The sequence below is a fragment of the Micromys minutus genome (genome assembly GCF_963924665.1).
Source record: "Micromys minutus genome assembly, chromosome: 1".
Lineage (NCBI taxonomy): Eukaryota > Metazoa > Chordata > Mammalia > Rodentia > Muridae > Micromys > Micromys minutus.
This window is the reverse complement of record NC_137969.1, coordinates 234,535,123-234,561,598: the sequence shown is the minus strand read 5'-3', so window position 1 is coordinate 234,561,598 and position 26,476 is coordinate 234,535,123. Positions and strand designations below refer to the sequence as shown.

At 38.5% G+C, this 26,476-nt stretch overlaps 1 protein-coding gene across 1 annotated transcript; it reads left to right on the top strand.

The window, feature by feature from the left end:
- GTF2A1 (general transcription factor IIA subunit 1) lies at positions 1-26,193 on the top strand. The gene is made up of 9 exons (XM_080939471.1): positions 1-380; positions 3,039-3,140; positions 11,635-11,839; positions 15,486-15,553; positions 18,561-18,636; positions 19,886-20,019; positions 20,278-20,598; positions 23,355-23,444; positions 25,890-26,193. Exons 1-9 carry the CDS (start codon positions 351-353, stop codon positions 25,995-25,997), a joined length of 1,134 nt encoding a protein of 377 aa, XP_080795597.1. The 5' UTR covers positions 1-350; the 3' UTR covers positions 25,998-26,193.
- Positions 26,194-26,476: the final 283 nt, after the last annotated feature.

Here is a 26,476-nt window from a genome sequence, read left to right as displayed (position 1 = left end):
CGGTGGTGCGGGGAGCGGTGACCGGTGTAGGTTTCCCTCCTCGGCCCCGAGTGGGGAGCGGGTGACGCCCCCTAACCCCCTAAGGGGTCGTGGCTTATTCCCCCCCTTTTTTTCCTTTAGGCGATTCTCGAGGTTTTTAGCTGCGGGAGGAGTGCCCCCCTCCTCCTGGTCTCCCGCCTCTTACTCCTCCTGGATCGGTTTTGTTGAGAAATTTTTGCCCCACTCTTGCGGTGACTTGGGTCACCCTACGGGTCTCAGTTTTTTTTTTTTGTTTCCCCCCCTTTTTTTATTTTTCTTCTTTTTTTTTTTTCTTTATATCTCGTTCCCTCTTGTTTGTGTTGTGTGTGGAAATGGCGAACTCGGCAAACACAAACACCGTGGTAAGGACGTGGTGCGGTGGCCGGCGGGGGCTGCGAAGGTTCCGGCGGCAGGCAACGGCCGGGGCGGGCGGGGGCGGGGGCGGGCCCGGGCGAGGCGGCGCTCCCGACCCGGTCCCCTCCGCCCTCCACCGCCGCTGCCCGCCGCGGGCCTGTCCGGGCGGGGGGGCGCCGCGGGCTGGCGGGCGGAGGGCGGCGAGGCCGGGAGCGTCGCGGGGCGGGCCACGCAGGCCGTTGGGCCCTGGCTGCCGACCCCGGGGCGCGGACAGGCGAGCGGCAGCCCCACGCGGGGCTCGGACCCGACCAGCCCCCCGAGCGGCCGCGGGTCGAGCCCCGCGTCTGGGGAGCCTCTGCGATGCCGCCAAGGCCGGGCGTGCCTTCTGGGGTTCTCTGGAGGTGGTGCTTTGGGAAGCCTCCATGGGGGCCGATTTTACTAATCCTCCAGAAGGAGGAAAAAAACAAAAAAAAGGAGACAAGAAAAAAAGATGAAGGTTGGAAAGCACTTATCTCGGTTCCTCCCCAGTGGGTAAAATGGCGAAGGGGAAGCAAAACCCCCGCGGTATCTTCGACTAGCAAAAGCACCAGAACAAACAAAGCCTACAGTGAGTGGCCCAAGAGTCCCCGCTTTCGCCTTGAAATTTGCCTACTTCTTCCCGCTGCTCCCTTTTTTGGTTACTTGCGATCACGTAGGTTTGCAAAAAGCAGTCACATAAAAATAACCTTTTAAAGAGTTACCAACGCAGTGTGATCACTAGGCCACCCCAACTTGATTTTTTTTATTATGACAATAAAACACATTTTTTTTGTTTTGCTTTTTTTCCTTTGTTTTGCTTTTTTTTTTTTTTTCCCGGTCCCAAACGCCGCAGAACAGCCTGCGGCCGCCCGACACTGTACCGTTGGCGACTCGGGTCGATCCATCATGGCTGCGGCCGCTTAGCCTGCTTTTCAGTGCCTGCGCCTTGTGGTCCTCCTCCCTTTGGCTGCCCTGTTTATATAGAGCCATTGCCGCTCTCTAATATAGACTCTGCCAGGATGGGAAGGTGCTTTTCAGGCCTACGTCACCGCCTCTCCATTTAAACACCAGATCCGGCTTTAAATAGTGAGAGCTGCTGAGCGCGGGGCTGGGAGGTGCGTGCTCCCGAGGCGAGAGGCGCCGGCGTGCGGAGCTCAGATTATTTCTAGGCTCCTTTCACGCCGAAATTTCGCTCCGTGGCCGGGAGGCTGTTGTCACGGACCCGAGTGTGTTTTGCTGTAGCAGCTAGAGTGCACTGCCTTTGTTGGTCGTGGGAAGTAGGCCAGAATTGCAGCCTTTTGTTCTTTTTCCTTGCATTTATTTATACAGTTTAATTTGAAATCGCTTTAGATTTTTTTCAAATGGGCTTTCCGCGCCCCCCCCCCCCCCCAATTCCGGAAGAGATCAGTCCACATTCTCGGCTTTAGAAAAACGCATTAAATGTATCCCTAAGAGGACTTGAGTTTGGTAGTGTTTTCTTAATACCCAGGGCATGAAGCTTCCCTGTGAGATTTGTGCTCACAATCTGTTGATGTGTTTATAGAGTTAAGTGAAGAGGTGCAGCTAAACTGGGTTTTAAGAATTAAAGATTAAGTGGTGGTTTTAATTTTACCAGCGGCTAACATGGTATTGAGTATAAAAATCCATCCAGGTTACCAAATAATGTTCCAAAAATTAGCACCTTCCAATTAATCCCTTGATAATGTTACATGCAGTCTCTAATTTGCCAGTTTCAGAGTTTGGGAAATTGTGTTTTAAAAGAACGACAGATCTAAATGACCTTGTATGCAAAATCAAAAGCCACCTCAAGTAAAGTTGAGAATTAAAGTATTTTCTTTTGTCCTTCAACAACAGTGCTTCTGAATTTGGTTAGTTGCTGAATGATTAAATAGTAGCAAAAGAACAATATTTGTGCCAGTGTTGGAATTTTTAAGGAAAAAGTTTTAGGGTAGCTGCTTTTAGAAATAGTAAAACATCTGGTTTGCTGGAAATTTATCCTACCAATTTAAAATTGCATAGCCAATGTAGATAGAGTTTAATGGCATAGCTTGAAGTTACAAAGAAACCGAGGTCAGTTTAGTGTGATGAGATTCTGATGAGACTGCTGGGTCTGAGCAGAAGATGACCAGTGAAGAAGAGTTTCCAAATGTAGGAACTGGAGAGGCCCTGAGATGGGACAAAGCTTAATCAAGCATGGCTGGTAGGAACCAGGTGAAACGTATTAGTCATGATGTAGACATTTTGGTCACAATCGGGAAATGAGAAGTGGAATTCGTGTAGACTGTTTGCATAAAGAATTTTGTTATGGACTATATTGCCCAGCCTTACACTTTTATAAATGTGACATCACTGTCACATTTAGCTTAGTAATGACAAAATACATATTTTGTTTTGTTTTGAAGACAGGGTCTTTGTATATATACAGGCTGCCTCAGAACTGTGATATCCTCCTGTTTCTCCCTCCAGAGTGCTAAGCCTGGCTTAGGATTACAGTATCTTCATTTTAAAGTCACAATTTAAAATAAAATTTAGATGGTTGACCAAATGGCTGTATTTAAGGATTAGATATTTTATTTGATTAAGAATTTCTCAAAACCTGCTTAAATATTGAAATCAGTTTTTTATTGACTCTTAATTTTCCTTTAAAGCCTAAATTGTATAGATCTGTGATTGAAGATGTTATTAATGATGTACGAGACATTTTTCTGGATGATGGAGTGGATGAACAGGTCCTGATGGAACTAAAAACTGTGAGTTTGTCTCTTTTTAAAAGATTATTTCAGTAATAAGTAACTTCTATAGGATGAATGTTCGACTTTAAGGAAAGACAGTATAGTGTAGTGAAGGGTATTAGAACTGTGCTGTTTACACTTCCTCTGGGTAGGTAGATAACTAGTATTTCAGTTTCCTTTTCTCTAAGATAAGAACTGGTAGTACAGACTCATTGGGTGGTTGTTCTCAGGATTAAGTGTTGTAAAAATAGAGAATACCTATCAAAATGCCTAATAATACCTTTACTTGTTCACATGTGATATTTTATGGTCCAGTTTCTTGACATGTCAGTAATAGTATTTAATTTTTTTGTATTCTTACTGTATTTGTATTTTAAAACATGTTTGTATTGGAAGTATTGAATAGGTGCTTCATTAAAGAATGTAGGTACTACAGTAAAATCCTTTATGTATACTAAATGTTCCACTTATTATGTATTACACACTGAGAGCTAGTTTTCCCTCTTAGGTTTATGTGGAAATACTTAGATTTTTTAAATGGCATTTGTGTGGGCACTGGAGAGATAGCTCAGTGCTTACCTCAGGCTGTTCTTCCAGAGAAACTGGGATTGATTCACAGCACCCACATGGTGGCTCACAATAGTCTGTAAGTACAGTCTCAGGAGATGCCCTCTTTTGGCCTCCACAGGCATTAATCAGCACACAAGTGATGCATAGACATTCATGTAGGCAAAACACACGTATACATACAGTGTTTGTGTTTCCTGGTGGTAGAATGTGGTGAAAGTGTGGAGTATTTTTGTACTGGTTAAGAGTAAATACCCAATTTGAAAATTTCATAGTTTATTATTCTTTTATTTAAAAGTTGCATCTTGTATGGTTGGGGAAATGACTCACCGAGTAAGAATGCTTGCTCTGTAATTAAGAGGACCTGAGTTCACATCTGAACCACATAAAGGCAGGTATGACCACATGTGCCTGTCACCCCAGTGTTGGGGGGATGGAAACTGAATCCCAGGATTGAAACTTCAGGTTTTAGTGAGAGCTGTCTCTAAGCAAGGGTGGAGAGTGATGGAGGAAGATATTGAACAGCCTTCTGAAGGCTCCACATGCACACATACAAAAATAGTACACTGAGAAAAGTCAGTAGCTCAATTCAGCAACTTAAATGCACAGTACTTAATATACCTTTCTTTTAGATTCTGTTCATGTTCAGCAGAGTTGCTTTAGGTATATTTATGGTGCTGATGACTATTCTAAAAATATGTATACTCTGCTGCATAGTGAAATGTGTAAACATTGAAAAGATCTGCATAACTTCTTTTTAATGATTGTTGGACGATCCATTCAAAGTACAAGATATATTAATAGATTTTGCTCATAGTAAATGTGAAAAGTTCATTGGTATGCAGGTTGAGATTTTATATATTGGAACAGAAGCTGATTTTCTAAAGTTGTCCTTTGACCTGTGCTTTGGCATTTGCACAACACCCTTCATCATGCATACTCGAAATAATAAAAAATTAAAAAGAGATAAATGGACCTGAGGTGAGAAGACATTTTAACTGTTGGTTTAGAAATTGGGAGCAACTTCTTAGAGCTGTGCTCAAATCATCACAGCTAATAAGTGCTTAGGGACATTAGTAGCTGTGGTCTTCTCCATTCAGACGTGGAAGCTAGAATTTAGCACTCATTTTAAATAAAGTTTGAGAGTTATTGTGATGATGAAATATGTCTTAATATTTTTAAGCACCTGTGGGCAACTTCTAGAATATTCTATAAGAGTTTGTCAATGTAAGGAAGGAAAAAAATGTAAGTTTCAGTGAAATGAGAAATACCTGGAGAGAGATATAGATGTTATTAATGCTCAAGGATATATGTGTTAGAATTCTTCTTATGAAACACGAGTTGGAAGAGCACAGAGCAGCATACAGTATCTATAGTACATGAAAAACAAGGAAATAACTTAGCTCCTATAGAGAGAGAAATGGGATGTTTAAGATAAAAGCCGTAGAATGCCTCCTTTGGGGTTTGGAACAGTGTGGAACAACGTAAATATCTAAATCATATGAAGATGAAATAGAAAAGCTTACTTCAGTCCTTAGTGTACTGGGGAATGTTTTTCATTTTGCTGCACTCAGTATTTGTCTTCTCTGTAACATTATGTAAAAGATACAATTTCTAGAGGTATAGAAACGAGCCCTAAAAACTTGAATTGATTATGGTATGGGTCAATCTGGGGTATTTATTATTTTCCCCTGCTTCTTAGGCTGACACTTTGGAGAGTTCTTTCTTCTGACTGGTCCCTATAGCTGTTTTAACATTCCAGGCAAAAACATTACATTGTTTTGGAAAAATCAAGTGCCTTCATTTGCATGTTTCTAACATTTGAAAGTAACTTGTTCAACATTTAATCTTCAGTTTCTACCGTAGTACTTGGCCTATGTTGCTGGCACTCAGTTAAATATTTAGCTAAACTGCTTAATAACAAATAGGCTCCCAAATCTTATCAATGCTATTTTTGTTATTGTTAAGTGGGGCATACTTTTATACTTTGGGTTGTAATAAGAGTTAAAGCTGTTAGACCAGAATAACTTAATTTTCTGCACTAAATTTCTTCAGGGCCTCATTAGAATTTTCAGAATGTGCCCTAGATTTAAAAGTTAGACACTAGCCTTGTTCAGGGCTTTCTGCAATTATGGAAGTGCTCTGTGTCTGTCGTCTGCTGCGTAGCTACATGTGGCTGTTAAGTTTTGGAATGTGATTAGAGAAACTGAGGAATACATTTTTGTTAATTTTACTTAATTTAAATCACTGCATGTGGCTAGTGATTATTACCACATTGAGCTATTCAGATTTTCTTGCTTACAAGGTTAATATCCATTGTGTGTTTTGTGATTATTATTATTTTTTTAAAGATTTATTTCATGTATGAGTACACTGTAGCTATCTACACCAGAAGAGGGCATCAGATCTCATCACAGATGGTTGTGAGCCACCATGTGGTTGCTGGGGATTGAACCCAGGACTTTGGGAAGAGCTGTCAGTGAATCTCTCCAGCCCATTTTGTGATTTATAATGGGCTTTGTGAGTTACCTCAGACCCTTCTCCTTTAACTGTTTCACAGATTATCCAGGTTGCTAAGGCTTTCAAATACAGTGTAATATGAACTGAGATACATGGTGAGAATGCATAGATTTAAAGATTAGTTAGGTATTGTAGAGATGTCATTTAAAAAATCAAACAAAACCCAGCTCAGTTATTGAGATCAGTTCTGATGTGTAGGGGCTCACTTAAACTCACTTTAAACTCTGGGAGCTTGGGGAAGGCATAAATATAGTCTGTATTTTAATGGAATGTGTATTGGCAAAGGACTGGATGGGAATGACACCTCAGACGTTTTCTTCAAAGTAAATAATGAGCAACTAAGGAAGGGAAGGTAGGAGAACTGGTACAGTGTGAGGACTGCACAGTGAGGCTGTCTCAGAAAACAAACAAAAACCCCTAAGTGAATTATAAAACCAATCTGTCAGACCTAACTATATCTAAACAAGCAAGTCAATATATAAATTATGTGATTCCAGACACCTGTTGGGGGGGAACCCCCTGCCCCGCCCCACTATTGCTCTTCATCAGACTTGCACAAGCCAGGCCAACGCTGTGCTGTGCCAGTGAGCCACATCTTTAACCCTTGCATCCGTGCTGATGAAATAGATTCCTCAGTTAGAGAGGAGTCTGAAAATTGAGGTTATATGCCTCTAGTTTAGTCCTCTGTTTTGGTGCATTTGACATATTGGACTGATAGCTGCATACAAAAGGTTAGCAAATGACTGACTTCTGCCAGTTGCACCCTGAAGTTGTGTTCAGAAATGTCTTTATTGCTACTCTCCCTAAGGAAGTGGTAGCAAAGTTGCCCATTTGACAAACACTTTTCTGAACGAATATACTCTAATTATATACACAGATACTTGATACACTGTATACCTAAACTGTAAGTTGAATAATTACCTGCTTTCTGTTCGTTGACAAGAATGTTTAGCTAATAGGTAGTGGAAATGTGGGAGCCTAGGTGTGCCATGAGATAAAAGATGTAAATTCACATTTCTCCCATCTTTTAGTTAAGTGCCCTTATCAAAGGATGGTCAGAATTTATTTTTGAGTCAAACAGTGAAGTGGACATTCTCTAGCAGCGTGTTGGGCTAGAAATTTTAAATGATTCTTCTGTTTCTACAAAGTACCTAGCTTCTGGATAAAATACACAACTAATTTTATTTCAGAGCTTCCAAAAGATGTTAGGGAACATAGCTTCCCCAAAGAGGAAATGAAACAGAAAATAGACAAGGAACTGGTTAAACGAGAAGTGAGAACCATAGGGTGAGGCCAGGGCAGTAGTGGGCACAGTGCTCAGAAACACTGGGTTAGACTTCTGCCTTGTCATCATCCTGCTTTGCCTTCTATTTGTCGATCTTGGCTAACTTGCCTTACTTCTTGTTCTTCAGGTTCTTTTTCTCTGAAGAAGGAGGTGATAATGTCCACATATGCACTACCTCTGTAGAATTAAGTAATTTAGTTATTAGACCATCTCAGTAACACGTGCACCGCAGTCTTTTTGGGAACAGAAACTAAATTTTTGTCACGTCAATTTTAGATACCTAGGTAGAAATTGCTGAAGTGTGGGTATGCCAGAATTAATAGTTTACTTGTGGGAAAGGGAGTAAAGAAAATTAAAAGAGCCCTTCTAGTTTTTTTAAGCAAAGAAATACTTAACAATTCTGTATTCCTACAATATTCCTACAATTACTATTGCCAAAGCAGTGTAACATTATTTTTACAGCTGATATTTAGAACCTAGAACTTTCTGATAAAGTTAAAATTGTGAAGTGAAATTAAAGAGCTGAAGAGATGACTGAGCAGTTAAGAGCACTTGTTGCTCTTACAGAGGACCTGCACTCAGTTCTCAGTATCCGCATGGAGGCTCTTATTCATAGCTATTTCCAGGGAATCTAATACCTTCTGACTTGTGTGGGTAATAGACATACATACATGCTGGTAAAGCAGTTATATGCATGAACCTTTTTTTAAAAAATGAAGGTAAAATAAAAACATTGAGCGAATAAATCAAACTTAAGTTTGGTGCTTAAGTTATATGGTATTATTTTTGTATTTGTTAAGTTACTAGAACATTTACGATTGCTACGTTCTCATTCTTGATTGACTAGCCCAACCCCGCAGAGCTTTTGGCAGTATGTGGACCATGTTCATGTATCAAGACTAGCCAACACCTTTGTCGTTTAGTAGGCAAGGACGAGGAATGTTGCGTTTCCTGTGGGACCATCTCATATGATACAGATATGCTCTGTCTCAAATGCCAGTAGCATCCTATACAGAAAACAGAATTCCAATAAACATTCGTTTATTTTAATTTAATACTAAATGGCTGGTAAATTTCCTAGTTACTTGTTAAGTCCCGAGTAAAATAATGTCTTAATGACGGAATTCATTCAAAAGTAGTACTATCTTTAATAGTACAGGAAGTAACTTCCCCTAGCCCCCAAAAGAAAAGAAAACAGAAAAAGTCACCGACAACAAACCAGGACCTCACCTTGGAGCCCTGGATCCAACTGCCTCTGATAGGTTTCATTTTAGAAACTGCACATTAAGAGCAATGGAGTAGTCTAAGTTTATTTCACAGAAAGTAGCTTAGTACTCTGAGAAATACAGCACCCGTTAGAGTAGCAGCTAGTCTGTGGCAAATAGGCCATACTAAGCCTCTGCTCCGGAGTCTGACTAAGTGGGATAGTAGAATAGGACCAAGCTGCTGCTTTTAAAAATAGTATACTAGTTTTCCTTTATCTAGTCTTTTAAAAATTATTATGTGTGTGGGTGTTTTGCTTGCATGTTTGTGCTTGGTACTTGTGGAGGCCAGTGGATAGATAGCTTTGGGTTTCTTGGAACTGGGGTTGCAAAAGGATTGAGAGGTGTCATGAGAGTACTGGTAGTTGAACCTGGGACTTCTTCAAGAGCAGCAAGTACTTTTAACTACTAAACCTTCTCTCCAGATCCCTGATCTTAAGGTTTTGGTTATCCTTGTTTAGCTTTGTTAGGAAAATATTAAGTGAAATAATCCAGAAATAAGTAAATTGTGAGTTGTAGGTTGTGTGCATTCTGACCAGAATGATGACATCTCTCTTCAGCTGGTTACATAGTATCCAGTTTGTGAGTCATTTCTCTGCCCAGCTTATCCATTCATTCTGCGTATGCAACTCCTCCATTAATCATTTACTATCCACCCAGTTGCCAGAATACCTGTGCAGTGTTAGAGTGTGTATGTTCAGATAACCTACCAGTGTGTGTGTACTTCACCTAAATCTTACCACATGGACATTGTATTTCATATCCCCAGGTGAAGCTGTAGGCATTCAGTAAGGTACTTTGAGAAAGAGAACACAACCACATAGTTTTTTATCATACAATATTTTTATAGGTGTTCTCTTTTATTGCACTGTATATAATTTGCAAATTAAACTTTTATCATGGGTATGTATGTATGCAAGGGAAAATCATACTTGAGTTCAGTATGGTTTTAGACTTCCAGTTGGGATGTGGGCTATTTTTACAAATATACGGGTGACTGTATTATGGGTTATATACATATATATCGTATACAAATTATGCAGATTAATATAACTTAGTCTTTATATTATTACAGTTAAGCAGAAGATGTGTTTTTAAATTTTAGAAGTTAATCCATTAACAGTGCAGAAAATGTTTAAGCTTTTATGTATACTATATAACCCAAGTAAAAATACAGAAACTGTTTCTTCTGTTGCATTTTTTTTTCAATTTGATATTATTCATAAAAAAAATATATTATTGACCCCCCCTACCCCCATGGAGCCCTGGTCTTAACTATATAGACCAGGCTGGCCTCAAACTCACAGATCTGCCTGCCTCTGTCTCCTCAGTACTGTGAATGTTACATGGTTGACTCACATTAGTAGACAAACCAGGATTAACTGGTTTTTCAGCCTCTGATGTAATGCTGTTACCTAATTAAAGCCACTACTGCATTAGTAATAACAGCTAACATCCAGTGATCACTGACTTTAAACTCTGATAACATAGAGGTTGGTATTTTTTTAAGTACAGATTTCAGGCATTTAAGTATTGGGCTTGTTAGGGAAGTAGTTCTACTGTGAAACTGACTTTTACTTCATTCTTCAGAACACTGCTGGAAAGGCAAGTAATCATAAATCTAGGTCATGTAGAGAGGGAAAGATGAGGGGTTTTTGAGATTTTTGAATTTGAGTATAATAAGAGCAGCTTCTGCAAGGATCCTGAAGAAACTTCTGAGTTAGCAATATCTCAGGAGTAGGTTCTGGACTTACAAACAGATGGATGAGTGTAAAACTGACCACATTGCTTTCTTTGCATTTTAGAGGCACAATTTTACTTTCTTGGATAAGTTCTTATAGGAGTGACACTCTAAATTAAACAATAAACATAAGAGAACACACGTATGTTATGGGAAGAATGAAATAGCTGGAAATGTTTTCATTTCCTCTCTTGGGTGGCTCTCCCTCCCCTCTCTTCCCATTATAGAACTTACCCTGTGGTGAAATAAGAAAATACAAGTTGTATCCCTAATCTGAACAGTATCAGCAACCTAGGAATTTTGTCTTTTTGCTTTTTTTTTCAGACTTTGAAATTCTTGCACGTAATAAGCAGTAAAGCTCTCTTATGCTTCACATACACCTTTTATACATGGCTAGAAATTAATTTTACATACTATTTTAATGGTTTTGTGCATAAAATAAAATTTCATCAGGTAGAATTTTCCTGTGGTGACGTCCTGTCAGGAGTCAAAAGGTACAGATTTTAGAACATTGCAGATTTTGAGTTTTTAGGTTAGATATATTCAGCTTATAGAAGTGACTAAGTAGAAAGTGATAGTCTTTCATATCATTTCAAGAGGTGCTTGCTGAGTATTGGGATAACCATTCAGCCTCACTTTCTTTAACATACAGGGTTAGACAAATAGAAAGGAAAGTTGGCCTGTCTTAATGTAGAGTGCCTTTATTTCTCATTCTCATTGAGGACAGATGGATGAATATTTCTCATATTGATTCCTATTGAAGAGATAGAAAATTTGCACTGAGCAAAGTTTCATAAAAGCAATTTAGTAATGATTTTGAAATAAAAAAGATAAGCTATGATTATTCAGGGATTGACTCTGTGAACTCTGTTCAATAATATCTGCTAACTGAGGAATTACTCTAGAAAACTTCTTGGAATGTAAAAAATATTCTTCAGTACAATAAGCATGAGATGTGATTAAGGTTTATTTTCCTTATATAAAACTTGGGTAAGAATTAAAGGTTAATTTTTTAGTGTGTGTGATCGTATTATTTCTTATAATGGAAGAAATTTACAGACATCTGATAATATAATGGTTTGCCCATATATCCAGAGTTTTCTTTAACTGAGAAGTCTTTACTGTTCTTTGTCTTAGTTGTGGGAGAATAAACTAATGCAGTCTAGGGCAGTGGATGGATTTCATTCAGAAGAACAGCAGCTTTTGTTGCAAGTTCAGCAGCAGCATCAACCCCAGCAGCAGCAGCATCACCACCACCACCACCACCAGCAAGCGCAACCTCAACAAACGGTACCTCAGCAAGCACAGACCCAACAGGTTCTTATTCCTGCATCACAGCAAGGTGAGGGGGCTAGAGGTCCCTGTTGTGGCTTACAAATTACACTTGTCTTTTGAAAGTATTCCTTTGACTTTTGAGGTTTATGGATCCATCACCTTTTTAAAATAGACGTTGGGATCAGGCGGTCTATATGATCGTTCTTTTTCTTCTCTATTGGCTGGTAGAATGCTTGCCCAACATACATGAAGCTGTGGGTTCAATACCCACCCCTGCATAAACTGGTCATTGTGGAGCATGTTTGTAATCCTAACTTTTAGGAAGAGGCAGGATAAGATATGTTTAAAGTCATCTTCAGTCATATCGTGGGTGAGTTGGAAGCCAGCCTGGGATTCTTGAGGTCTTGCCTGCAAAACAGAATAATAAAGGGAGAAGTTATGATGAGCGTCCCTGGGAGGAGAGCTATAATATGTGAATGAGCTGAGCTAGGGACCAGGTAAAGAGACGTAGAGTCCCAAGAGCATAAAGTCAGAAGGAGTTCCTGTGTCCCTGTGGGAAGTAGGTAGTAGAGACAGATTCCCAGAAGGTTATGGGCCAGCTAACTTGTTATATATACCAGAAGCACTACAAAGAAACCTTGTGTCACATAGGTTGGAGGTAAGGACCCACATTCCACATTTTGTATATATTGTATTTAAAAAAAAATGGGGATCTTTACCTAGACAAACTTATTTATGAAGGGATTCATTATTTAATATAAGGTATTTTTTTTTTGTTGTTGTTTTGTTTGTTCATGTATCTTTAAGATTGGAGAAGTTTTATAAGTTTGGTAGACTGAAATTTTAGTCCAACTTTTAATGCTTGATTTAAAGAAAGAAAAAACTCATTTATAGACTCATATTTACAATATTCAAATCATGTTATAGGTCCTGTTTTGTTAACCTTCATTGGGTGTTGCAGAATAGCTTTTAGCTCAATTTCACAGCTGAAGAAAGTATGGAAAGATTGAGAATCTACCATACCATTAAATCCAGCATACAGGAGGCAGAGGCAGGTAGATCTCTGATTTCAAGGCCAGCCTTGTCTGCAGAATAAGTTCCAGGACATACGGGTTATACATACAGTAGGAGAAAACTGTCTCAAAAAACTCCCAAACAAAAAAGGATCTTGAGCCATTATACATAGTTTTTTTTACATGACAAAAATCTCTTGAGTTACATTTTCTGAATATCAGTCAGGTGAACTTGACTGGCAAGGATGAGAACTTAGTTTAAGGTGGCGACTGTCAGTGTCGTTTGCTTCCTTGGAGAGTATGTGAAATGCGCAGTGAATAGTTAATGTGGCGGAAAGCCTGTATGGTTTGCTGTACTATTTAGAGCTAATAGATTTTGAATATCCTTTTTTTTTTTTTTTAAAAAAAGATTTGTTTACTTAATTTTGTGTGTGTGGAGGAATGGTAGTCCATGGTATGCATGTGGCAGTCAGAGGACAACTAGTAGGAGTCGGATCCTTCTACCATGTGGCCTCTAAGGATAACATAGGTCTTTAGGCTTGGTGGCAACTGCCTTTGCCCATGGAGCCCTCTCACCCGCTGTATATACCTCTTTAAGTTTCTACTGTGTAATAGCATCCCTTTCATCTCTGATGACTGTTCCTCCTATTGCCTATAGGCATGGCAGTAGGATTTTAGGTCATCGTAAATTAAAATTGATTTTTTTCACTCAGAGAATATCAAGATATTGGGATTATCTATGTATTCTCTGAAATTTGCGGGGTCAAACAATTACTTCTTTTTAAGGTAACATTGTCATTTTTACTTGTGTGTGTGTGATGCTTATGTGCACACGTGCAGTTGTAGGTGCTCATGTACCATCATGCATGCGATGAAATGAGGATACAAGCTGAGGTATTGATCCTTGCTTTCCACTTGGAGACAGGATGCTGCTGTTTCTCTGCTTTATACTAGGCTAGCCGTCCTCAGGCTTAGAGGTGTCCTGATCCTGACTCATCCTCCTGGTAGCTCCCCGTCTACTCCACAGAGCACTGGTACTCGAGTGCTCCTGCTCTGTGGCTGGCTTTCATGTGTGTTCTGGAGACACAGAGCAGGTCCTCCTGTGTGTATAGCAGGAATTTTTACCACTGATTTGTATTTTATAAATAGTTAATTGAAATGCCATGATTATGGTAGCTGTTAAGTTGCTAGAAAAGGATGTTGTAGGTTTTTTTTCATTTGTTTGTTGTTTTTAGACACTGCCTTACTATGTGGACCAGGCTGGTCTTGAACTTAGAGATTTATCTGTCTCTGTTTTCTGTTGTGTGGTAAATATTAAAAAGAGATGGTTTAACCCTTGCTATTAGCTGGCATCATTAGAGCCATCTGGCATCAGCAGGGTGTATTCATCTCAGAGGCAGCCACCGTCCTGGCTCTCTGGTCCCAGCAACAGCCCCCTTTGCTAGCCACAAGCTGTTGTCTTCCTCTCCTGGCAGAGGGCCAGCCATAGACTGCCCATTCCAGCTCAACCAAGTCAAAGCTCCAGAAACTTGTAATTTAGCAAGGTTTTATCTCAGATTATCCCAGCAAATTTACAGTCCACAAAATAAACTCAGCCATTTGCTTAAGCTGCACACCTAGATAAGACAAGCTATCCTATAATAATTCATCCCTTATAAGATACTCATAACTACCTGTGACTCTGTAGAGCCACGCAGAGATGGATCATCTTTGTCCTCCATCTTGCCTCTCTTCTCTTGGCTTCCCTTTCCAAAACTTCCTGCCTGTCCAGTTACAGGCCTCATCTTATCTGGTGTCTGTCCTCTAATTTCAACCACAATTCACCCTTTTTGTTTAATTAAAAAAAAAAAAAAGAACAACTTTTTTCTCATAGATAAGCTGAGTACAACTATTACCGTTTTGTAATTTATAAAGTATAAAATACACCTGGCACCCATTTCAACATTTTGGAATTAAATAGAACACTTTGTTATCTATTCTAGTTTAAGAAAGGCTTAAAATGTATATGTTAAGTTCTGACTAGCTTGTATACTATCTGAAAACCATCTAATTAGTTATTTTCTCTAAAAGTTAAATGGCCTGGGTAGGCTGTGAGACTATAATTAGTTTTCAACTCCATCAGAAACCTGAGAATAGTCAATATTATCTGTAAATATAGGAAGCCTAACATGGCTTCCAGAACTGAGACAGGTTGTAGAGACAATTGCCTACCTGCGCAGTCCCCTGTGGTTAGGAAACCACCTGGGTTTGATTCCTGGCCAGGGAACGAGGTTTCTGGGACCAGAGAGCCAGGAGGGTGGCTGTTGCTGAGATGAGTACACCCCGCCAATATCATGTGGCTCTAATGATGCCAGCTAATAGTGAGGGTTAAACCATCTTTGTAACAGTTACCGCAACAGCTTCCTGAGTGCTGGAAGGCATGCATTGCAATGCCTGGCAGAGGGATTATCATTTTATTGATATTTTTCAATATAAAATAAATATATTCTAGCTGTTTTCCGTAGGAAAAAAATTTAAAAAGTCTAAAATAGCAAATAGTTTGTAAGTATTTTAAAGTAAATGTAAAGTAAATTGTAAAGAAAATGTAACAAAAAAGGATGAAAAAGGTGAAGAAGGTTTTGGCATTATGTAACGTCCTGCAGCTCTGAAGAACCCTTGTTTGTAAATGGACTTTTTTCTTTTTCTTTTCTATTTGTGTAGCAACAGCACCACAAGTTATTGTTCCTGATTCTAAGTTGATACAGCATATGAATGCCTCAAGTATTACGGTAAGACTTGAACACAGCACTTTCATTGGCCTTATTTATTTCATCTAAAATTGCAGTTAGTCCTATGTGTGTTATTTAACAACTAGAAGATTATGGAAAATTTGAGCAAAATAGCTGTTAATGACAAATCTAAAGTATATCTTAATCTTAGACATTAATTAACATTTATAAAATTATGTAATTTTCTTAAAAAAATACGAAGATACTCTGTGGGGATGGTTCCTGGCTGTCGGGAAGCAGCCAAAGACACCCTGACACTAGCCCTCTGTGTGGGTCAGGCCAGTGTCAGTACAGGAGTGCTGAGCTTGTGCACTTGCTGAAAATTACCTGTTTTGGACAATCTAAGAAAGCTATTTCTTTTTAAAAATTCAATTGTATTAGTTATTTATGAATTGCATGTGATGTGTTTTAATCCTATTCATCCCCATCCTAACTCTTCCCAGATGTGCCCCTTCTTTTTTACCCCTCCACCCTAGCTTGTACCTTCTGTTTCTTTTTAACCCATGAAATCTAGTTGTGCCAGTCTGAACCTTTGGGGATGTGGCCGTCTCCTGAAGCCTTCAAGGGAGCCATTTCCTTTTGTGTCTTGAATTGTTTTGTTTTGTTTTGTTTTGTTTTGAGACAGGGCCTTAGACCATCCTCAAACTTAGAGAGATCTGCCTGCCTCTGCCTCCCTAGTCCTGGGATTACAGGCATGTGCAAGCACGCCCAACTAAGGATGGTGCTGCTGAAGTCATATGTTAAGAGAATTTTTGTGGTGATTTAAGCATAATACAGTTTGCTTTACTGTAATCTTTAAATTTATACCTTAAGATGTATTGTATGCAGTTGCGTTATGGTAGAATTTTGTTGTATTTCAGGTGGATAGGTACACTGAATATCCCATTCTTAATCTCACATTTAAGGATTGTAGTCTCTCATCAGGTACATCAGAGTGTTTAACTGAAGTGAAAGAAGCCCTTCAGGTTTTGAAAATATGTGACCAGATCTTTAATGTTGAAAAGAAACACAGAAACACAGAAGCACAGTGATTTAGTGCTTTATCACAAGTAACTTATTTTCATAGAACGAGTGTGTTCTCAGTTGTGACATTTTATTTTTAAAATAAACCAAAATTATTACTAAGGAGGGAAATAGTCTCTTGGTCTGTATAAGTATTGCTAGCAATGAGGTTTTTGATTTTCAATGAAAATATTTTTACACTTTGGCTTTCTGAGTGGCAACTGTGAACCATAAAAGTTCACCGCCGTGATGTACAGGCATCTAAGAAGCAGGGTCACTTGTTAGCCACGTGACCCCCTGCAACTTCATATGCTAGCAACTCCAGTTTTTACTTTTATTTGTATTGTTTTAAAATGTTCTTTTTTTCCTACGTGTATGACTGCTTGCCTGCATGTGTGTTTGTATGTCACATGCCTGCCTGGTGCCTGTAGAACACAAAGGAGGGTGTCAGATCCCCTGGACATGGAGGTGAAGATGGTTGTGAGCTGCCATGTGGGTGCTGGGAATAAATACAACCTGAATCCTCTGCAAGGGACGTAAACGCTCTTAACCCCACGCCATCTCCTGCTCCTGAACTGCACAGAAGTCATCTCCATTCCCCTCTCAGCAGTTTCTCTAAAGCATATATACTTATTTTCTTAAACTAAACTCAGTCTAAATGTTGGTTTCCTAAAAATTTATAAATTAAACAATAATTAACAGTTGTGCGTCTTGGAATATCTAAACATAATGGAATAAAAGCTTCCTAAATGAAGTTACAGTGAGATGCATAACAATATTTAAAAGTACAAAATTCAGCTAACAGTGATAGAAACCTTCTGGAGCAAGCAAGAAGAAAAAAGAAGTCTTCAGAAGAACTAAATCAAAACTCAGTCTCACTGGAGCTGTCATAGGGTACTGTGGAATCCCTTTTCTCAGGAGGCAAAGACAGGAGGATTACTGGTTGAGGCTACCCCGTCCTAATGAAAGAAAAAAAAGAGACCACAAATGTTGGTACATACCTCTGATCCCTGTACTTGGGAAGCAAAGGCAGCTGCTTTAAGAGAATTACTTCAAGTTGAAGATGAAGTTGTCTGGGCAGTAAATTCTAGGCAAGAGAGGATTACTTGCAAGATCTACTTTAAGAAAAAAAGGGAAAAAAGGGCTCACACATCTAGGGTGTGTGTACACCTACAAGTATTTCTTAATTTAGGAAAGATATTTAAAATTCAGATAGATCTGGCTTCAATATTTGGGCTAGGAAATACTTAACCTATTGCATATGTTACCTGGATTATTGTGTCAATGTGTTCCTGTTCCTTTTAGATAATGTGACATCTTAGAATTGCCAGTTACAGAAACCAAAGAATTCTGAGACCTGTTCCAGTAATGTAGAAAACCAAAATACAAGGATGATTTGACTTTGGCCTTAAGTGATGAGCATGAAATTGGGTGTAAGCAACCAAAAACCGGTTCTCAGTACATGATCTAGTAATAATGGAATGGTGGTCTCGCATGTACCACATGGCTGTTAGCGCAGACATTTCTATTTATTTTATGTATGTATGTGAGTACACCGTTGCTGTCCTCAGACACACCTTCAGATCCTGTTGGAGATGGTGTGTGAGCCACCATATGGTTGCTGGGAATTGAATTCAGGACCTCTGGAAGAGCAGTCAGTGCTCTTAACTCCTGAGCCATCTCTCCAGCCCGCATATATTTCTAAAAACATGCAAGTTAGGCTCAGACTGTGAGAGCTTGAATCAGGAACAAAAGAAGCTTTTGTATGAGGTTAGTTAGAATAAATTCTCTTAAGGGAATTAAACAATTAGACCCCTCCTTTCTTGAAATACTTCAATATGTTATTTAGGCTGTGTTGTCTTTCTTGTGCCACATGTAACTTAACCTGTTCCCAGAATGCTTTTTCAGTCATCCAAGTACTGGTGAAGTGCACTGCAAATAGACTAAGATCTTGTTCAGTGCATGAGCAGGTATGACTTTTCTTCCTTTGTTTTTATTATTCCAGAGTGCTGCTGCCACAGCTGCTACCTTGGCACTCCCTGCAGGCGTGACTCCTGTTCAGCAGATACTAACAAATTCAGGTAATAGAAATATGAGAAGCAGCTTGAAATATTGTTCAGAACTTACATCAGGTAACTCAATGTTTATTGTCACTGAAGAAGGAAAACAATACACTTGTTTTAGCTTTTGGTTTAGATTGTTTAAATAATTTAAGAGCTATAAAATAGAGAACTGTAATTCTTCTTGAGGATATAGTTGAGAAAATGGAAACTATAGCCAGGTTTGGTAGCATGTAATCCCAGCAGTTTTGAGTTGGAGTCAGGGGATTAGAAGTTCAGTGTCCGTCTTAGTTTCATAGTAAGTTTGAGGCCAGCTGAGACACTGCTTAAAAAAAAATAGGGATAGAGCTTTTGTTCTTGAAGGGAACCTTGCTGAAGAAGCAGGATTGTGCAGAAATGGTATACTGAGCTTTTTTTTTTTTTTTTTTTTTTTTTTTAAAAACTAAGCATCTGTCTTGCCAGATGAATTAAATGTTATATTTGTGATGACCAGGTCGAACATTTCACAGGGCCTGAAGAGCTTACATGTTGTATTCTGTTAGACATAGAGTCTCTGCATTAATAATATGGTTTTCATCATATCTTTTGGAAAACTTATGTAGACTGTTACTTGGGCTAATATCCGTCATTTTTCTTATTTTTATTTGTTAATTTCTAAATTTGAGGAACCAATTAGGGTTTTGTCTTGCTGCATGTTTCTGCTCACTTTTATAAGGATGCTGTTATATCTAAAGGAACATAAATGGCGATGCATATATTATTTGGTCATAATTTTGGCATTGTAATTGGCTCAGCAAATTTTCATTGCATGTTGAAAAATTTAAGCAAACCTTGTGCTTTGGTACAAGTTATAAATAAAATATTATACCTCTGTGTCTTTAATGTTTAAAAACAACCATTGAAACAATCTGATTCCATTTACTGCTCTTCTTTGACTGCTACCATGTGATGAAAAGTAATTAAGGCTATCAGAAGATCTTTTTTAATTTTAGTTTTAAATTTTGTGTGTTTGGCTATTTTGCCTGCTGTGTGCTTGTGCACCACATGCTTACAGTTCCTTGGGATGCCAGAGGAGGCCATTAGATTCCCTGGGAACAGTAATGGTTGTAGTATAGTATTTATCAACATGTATAGTTGATAGCCTTTAGTAAAATGCTTAGTCTTTTAGCTTGGTAATTTCTAGGTTCTTTGACTTGAAAGCAATATAAATTTCTTTGTGTATTAATTGTTGCTGAAATAGCAATTTGGACTGTATTCTTTTTTGCCTTAGGTCAGCTGCTTCAGGTGGTCAGAGCAGCCAATGGTGCCCAGTATATCTTTCAGCCTCAGCAGTCAGTTGTTCTGCAACAGCAAGTTATTCCACAAATGCAGCCTGGTGGAGTACAAGCACCTGTTATCCAGCAGGTAAAGCAGGTTTATCTACCATTCCCTTGCTATCCATTTTCTTTGGCTTCTGCCTCTGCTGTAGTTGTGTCTTTCTTTTGTGCCCCCCCCACAAGTTAATATGTGCACAGCAGTCAAAAACAACCTTACTCTGAGTTAAGATTATATGCCTTCAAGCCCAGTGCACATTTCTCATGTTTAAAACGGAATTATTTTTAATTCAGTTTTGAATTTTTGAGCCCTCTAACCGTTTGTAATAAGTGGTTTTATTTGCCGTAGGTCCTAGCCCCACTTCCTGGCGGGATCTCGCCACAGACAGGCGTCATCATCCAGCCACAGCAAATCTTATTTACAGGGAATAAGACTCAGGTCATTCCTACCACTGTGGCGGCACCCACACCAGCACAAGCACAGATGCCTGCAGCTGGACAGCAGCAGCCACAGGCGCAGCCCGCTCAACAGCAAGCTCCACTGGTGCTGCAAGTTGACGGAACGGGGGATACATCTTCTGAGGAAGATGAAGATGAAGAAGAAGACTATGATGATGATGAGGAAGAAGATAAAGAGAAAGATGGAGCTGAAGATGGGCAGGTGGAAGAAGTAAGTTTCTATAAAAGCCTTGAAAAGAAAAGGTACTCATCATTCTCTTGCATTTGGTGCTAAGCAGACAAATTATATGCAGTTTTTTCAGAGGCAGAGAGAGGTGGATGCTTACTGTTGGTTGTACTATAATTTGATTATCCTTTTTTTGGATCCATTGAATATTTTGGGTGGCTTGTGTTCTGGGAATTCCTGTGTTTCTCTTTTATTATTACACATGAACATGGATTTGCCAGCTTAACTGTACTGAGTCTATCCTGCCATTTTTTGTTTTTTGTTTTTGTTTTTTGTAATTTGTAGACGTCAACGTGGTATCTATTCCTGATAGTGACAGACTGTTAATTTTTTTTCCCAGCCTGAAGCATGGTGTCTTAGTTTGGTTTTAATTTGACTTCCCTGAATACTTAGAAGCTTCAGTTGCTTTTTATGTATTTACTTATTACTAAAGTTTTTACTATGTTGAAATGGTTAGCATTATTTCTAACCCTTTCCCACAGTTTTAGTTCTTCCTTAAGTGACATTTATATTGTATTTCTCCAGCTTGCTTGTGTAATAGACATGTATTCTCCGCCTCCCGGGTGATGGGATTAAAGGCGTATGACACCATGGACAGCATCTGGGTATTTGCTGCTTGTTACTATATTCTGCCATTGAACTACCTATCCCTCAGCTCAAGAGCATCTACGAAAGTCTCAGTCTTACAACTTTAAGCAATTCAGTTTTGCCAGCCACCTGAGTGAGCTTGGAAAAGACCCAAAGGTTCAAGTGACAATATGTCTTGTGATACCATAAATTTTAACCTGTGTGAGACTGAACAGGGAAAGTTTGTTATGCTGTGCTTATTATACTTTTGACCCTCAGAAACTGTAATAGTAGATGTGGTTTTCTTTTCTTAAGCAGGTTTAGTCTTTAGGGAAGTGAAATCTAAACCACAATTGGGGGTCATCATACCTACTTGGGAAAACTAAAATTTTAAAAAAGTTATATGTATGGTTGTTTAGTCCTACATGTATTTTCTTGTATCACGTGCATTCATTGCCTATAAAGGCCAGAAGAGAGGGTGTCAGATCTCTGGAATTAAAGTTATAAATGGTTGTGAGCTGCCATGTGGGTACTGGAATTGAACCCAGGACCTCTGGAAAAGCAGCTAGTACTGTTAATCGCCCATCCATTTCTCCAACCCACAGTGGTGTAATTCTAAAAGAAAGTTGATAAATAGTTGTGAGGATTTGGAAAAATTAGAACTCTTGTGTGTGTGTTTCTGGTGTGAATAAGAAGTGTGCAGCTTTCACAGAAAACAGTGTAGTGGTAGTTCTTCAGAGTTAAGGAGAGAATTAGCCGTATGCTGCTAAGTTTTACTTGCAAATGCATATAGGGAATAATTGAAAACAGGAGTTCATATAAAAATATGTACATGAGTGCTCACAGTGATACTCGTCACTATTCAAACAATACAAGCATCCTTACTGTCTTCAATAGCTAGTGAGTGGAAAAGGAAATGTGGCATATCTATACAGCTGAATAGCATTTGGCTGTAAGGGAGCATGAAGTACTGTTTATACTGCTACATGAGTATACATCGAACACCAAAAAGCACAGTGCAAACACCCACAAATTGTATTGCTTTATTTATGTATATAGAACAGGCAAATTCATGAAGTCAGAAAGCAGATTTATGGTTGCCAGGAGACAGGAGGGAATAGAGAATGATTGCTTATGGGTAAGGTTGGTGGAGTGCTCTGGAGCTATGGAGATAGGAAGCATACATTCTAAACGGTTTTATCGTTTTTTCCACTTAACATAGCCATTTCTGTTGAAAGAGTATATATGTCATCCACCCCTATGTGTGAGTGGCATACACCTAGGCTTTAACATCTTTGATTATTTTCCTTTCTACCTGTTTTGTCTTTTCCGTCTTCATTTAAATCTGAGTTAAAGCTTTTGTCTTACACCACAAATGAAGTTTAACCTTATTTTGTCCTCTTTTGGTTTTACTTTTGACCCTGAGATGTTTCATCTTCTACGTTTAAGAGTAATTTAAATCTTAAGGATTTTTTTTTCCCTACCATGTCATCATATTGACAAATAGTACTGATTGGCATTTAAGATCTTAGTCTTTAGTATAGCCCTGAGGCCAAACTGCAAACTAGCTGTGTTCTTTGCTTTCTTCTTCAATGTCATTTTTTTTCCTCTTAACTGTACATAATCTCATGACCTCATGAAACCATCATATCTTCTCAGGTTTATTTCTAGGCATTTGAAACAAGAGCATTTATCTTGTGAACTTATTAATGAATAAAGACGAATTAAAAGATTATTTGCATGACTATCTGCCTGCATGTGTGTTTCGTTTACTCCTGGAGTGCCTGGTACCCAGGAGGTCTGAAGAGGGCATCTGGTGCCCTGAGATTGGAGTTAGAAATGGTTGTGAGCTGCTATTGTGGGTGCTGGGCATTGACCTCTGGTCTTCTCCATGAGCAGACAGTGCTTTTTAATGAGCTCCAAAGGTAATAAATGTTAACCCCCTTTGAGTCGTAAGAGTTCTAAGCTTAACTTTTCTTAAGTTTTTGCTGAAATAACGTAGGCAAACCTTGAGCATTGACAGCACTGCATTCAGTGTGTCCAGATACACACCTGACATCCTTCTCAGAGAACATCAAAGCCACAGTACCTTTGTCAATAAATGTTACAGAAAACTTTATAGCAAGCAATACATGAGATCTATGTCTGTGTATAAATTCTCCTTTTATTTGCAGGAGCCCCTCAACAGTGAAGATGATGTGAGTGACGAGGAAGGGCAGGAGCTCTTTGACACAGAAAATGTTGTTGTATGCCAGTACGATAAGGTAAGGGCTTCACATTCAGTTGTGAGCATTGTTTTTACTGTAATCTCTCTACATCATCTTTTCAGCCTTACTGAAAGGCAGATGATGGCTGCCTCTATTTGTGTTTCTCTTTTACTCCTGAGACCAGGTTTTACTTAACCACGCAGGATGACCAGGATCTCCATGTATAGCAAGTCTAGGATGGCTTTTTTTCTTTTTAAATTTTTATATATATATTTATTTTTTCTTACAACTTTATTTAAAAAAGAGAGATACATGTACAGATTTTTAAAAGCATTTTGACATAAAACTATATGAATATATTTTTGTCAGCACTTGATTTTTTTAAAGGTTTGATAGTATGCATTGAAATCTTACTAGTTACCATAAGAATAGAGTATATGTAGAACAGAACATAACATGGAAATAGTTAAAGTTTTCTTGGTGTGTATAGATTAAACATAATAAAAAATATTCAAATACCAAAAATTGCCATAAGCCTATATTCTTAGCTCTTGAATTCTTAATGATTTAAGGTCTAGGTGTACCCCACTCTAAGAGGGTGCTATACACTTTTTTTTTTCCTAAGAAGGACTGAGGCTTTCACTTTTTGGCCTTTGCTTTTTTTTTTTTTTTTTTTTTTTTTTTTTTTTTGACTTCCTGACTTTTTATAGGCAGTGTGAAAGGACTCATTGTGATTGCCTCACAGTTGTTTGAGTAGAACGAATAGAACTTAATTCCTTAGTATTGCAAATGATAATGGCAATGGATAAAACACTGAGAGATGATGATCAGTTTTCTATTCATAGACGTCACCTTGTAACAGCCCTTCTGCCTCCAATGAAGAAACCAATGCGATAACTTTCTTTCATAAACTTCAGCTCCCTTGAATCTGAAAAGATCCAATTGATGAGTTTTACAAACTTTCTTAAAATTTTACATATTTTGCTGTTCAAGAAAGTTTTAAACCAAGCTGTTTGGAAATTGATTATTGAGTTTTGTGGGGTCCTGTGTCTGTCCCCCCCAACCCCTCCATTCCCCCAATCAAGTGGCTCCCTGGCATTAGCTCCAGCACCATAGGGCCATATGGAACTAACATTATATTTTTCTCACTGGCAGACTCTCTCTGGTCGTCTCTCCCAGCTGCCTCTTGTCATCCAGAAACTTCACTCACGTTCCTTGTAGCCACTTGTTTGCAGCCAAATACCCAAAACACAGTTTCATGATGGCAGGTTACTAGACAAGAGCTCGACTAAAGAATATCCCTCAAAGTATTTTCTTGTTTTAAGAGAATAGTATATTCTCCTTTGATAAGCTATATCCAATTTTTAAGTGTTACTAAAGTTGGTTTGTCTTGCTTTCAGATTCATTCATGTTTTAAACTAATAAAACATGAGTAGGTTTGCACAGCCTAGTGAATACCGATTTCACTAGTTTTCAGAGTTGTATTTGAAGACTTAGAAAGACCAAAAGAGTAGAATGAGTGCTACTCTCATAAATGGTGGGGTAGCCTGGGTTATTTAAAAGTGAGGAATAAATGTGGTTTGAGCCAACTTGATATTTTAGGACTTTTGTGAGACCTAAGCTTTGTCTTTTAACAGTGAGTCATTTTTAAGAACAGAAGGGATAATGAAGTTGGTGCCTTGACACGTCATGACTTAGTTTAAATGCTGATAGAGTGACAAGAACTGTTGGTGAATTGGTGAGAATGGTATTAGTGTGAGGTCTCATCTTTGTTAGAAATTTTACCTGAAGGGCTTAGGCTAGGAAAGGAATGCATTTAAATATTGACTTCAGTTTTGAGCTTCTGGACTTCTTACTGAGTGGGAGTCTGTGTTCTACTTTTATTCTAACATTATTCTTTGTTTTGCTTTAATGAGGAAAGTTTAATGAGTCTAGAGCAAGATTTCCACATGCACAAAGCACTATTTATATCAAAAGGTAGTGCTAAGATCAGTAAGTCAAAGAGGAAACAGGTTTTAGGGTAAGGTAAAGTCTAGACAAATTTTTAATTGTAATCAGATGGACATTGAATAGCTATTTGTTATAAATATGCCAGAGGGTGTCTGCGCTAAGAGGATAGGCCATAGGATTTTTGAGTCTCAGAAATGTGTATCCAGTGAGCATTTTTATGTGCATTATTATGGAAAAGGTCCATATTAGGTTTTGAAAGTACTGTTAAGAGTTTATTTTAGTAACAGAAATAAGGCCACATTTGTATTGTTTGCAAATAACTCAAAACTATTTTATTTGAATACAAATTACTGAGAGCTGTAAACAAATTGTTTTTAAAATTAAATCTACAGAATGTTTTTTGCCAAACACTCAGAAAATTTTAACTTTCTTTTTTCAATGTTCAATTTTCAAATATAGTAATTATATAATACAAAACTTGTGGTTTTTATTATGAATGAGATTTTGTTGTATTTTTCTATTACATCTTTTGCATTCTTAATTTTTGTTTAGATACACAGAAGTAAAAATAAGTGGAAATTTCATCTCAAGGATGGCATTATGAATCTTAATGGAAGAGATTATATATTTTCCAAAGCCATTGGAGATGCAGAGTGGTGAAGAGCTGCTTCTTTCCTTTTATAAATAAGACAAAAGAAACTGAAAAGGTTAAAATGGACGGTTTGAAACTTGGGACGTATATCAGCCAAAACTTTACTTCTGCATGTCAGAACAGCGCAGTAGAAGCAAAGCTCCTGGAACAAAGCTAGACCTTGACCACATAGACACTACTTGAGACTGGCAAGCCATGGGACTGTAGCGCCTGGGGTTGCTGGGTGGGGGGAGGGGTTTGCGTAGGAAAACTGTAACTGTCAATTTTAAATACAGGAACCTGCTATTGGTAATTAGCATGTAAAGCTTTGTCTATATTTGTTTCTCCAAGTTGGGCTCAATCAGAAGATACTTGTTGGAATGACCTTAAGAAATTACCCTTTTGATAGATTGAACTGAAACTGCTTATTGTATGTGGTTATATTTGGTAAAAATTGTGTGAGCGTTTTACAGAAGGGCAAGAATTATGGTGTTGAATTTTAATTCAC

Excerpts from the sequence above, each read along its gene's own strand:
- GTF2A1 (XM_080939471.1), top strand. The coding sequence starts at position 351 with ATGGCGAACTCGGCAAACACAAACACCGTG. Across the intron at positions 11,840-15,485 it reads TATTCCTGCATCACAGCAAG|CAACAGCACCACAAGTTATT; the intron begins GTGAGGGGGCTA and ends CTATTTGTGTAG. Across the intron at positions 18,637-19,885 it reads GCAGATACTAACAAATTCAG|GTCAGCTGCTTCAGGTGGTC; the intron begins GTAATAGAAATA and ends TTTTTGCCTTAG.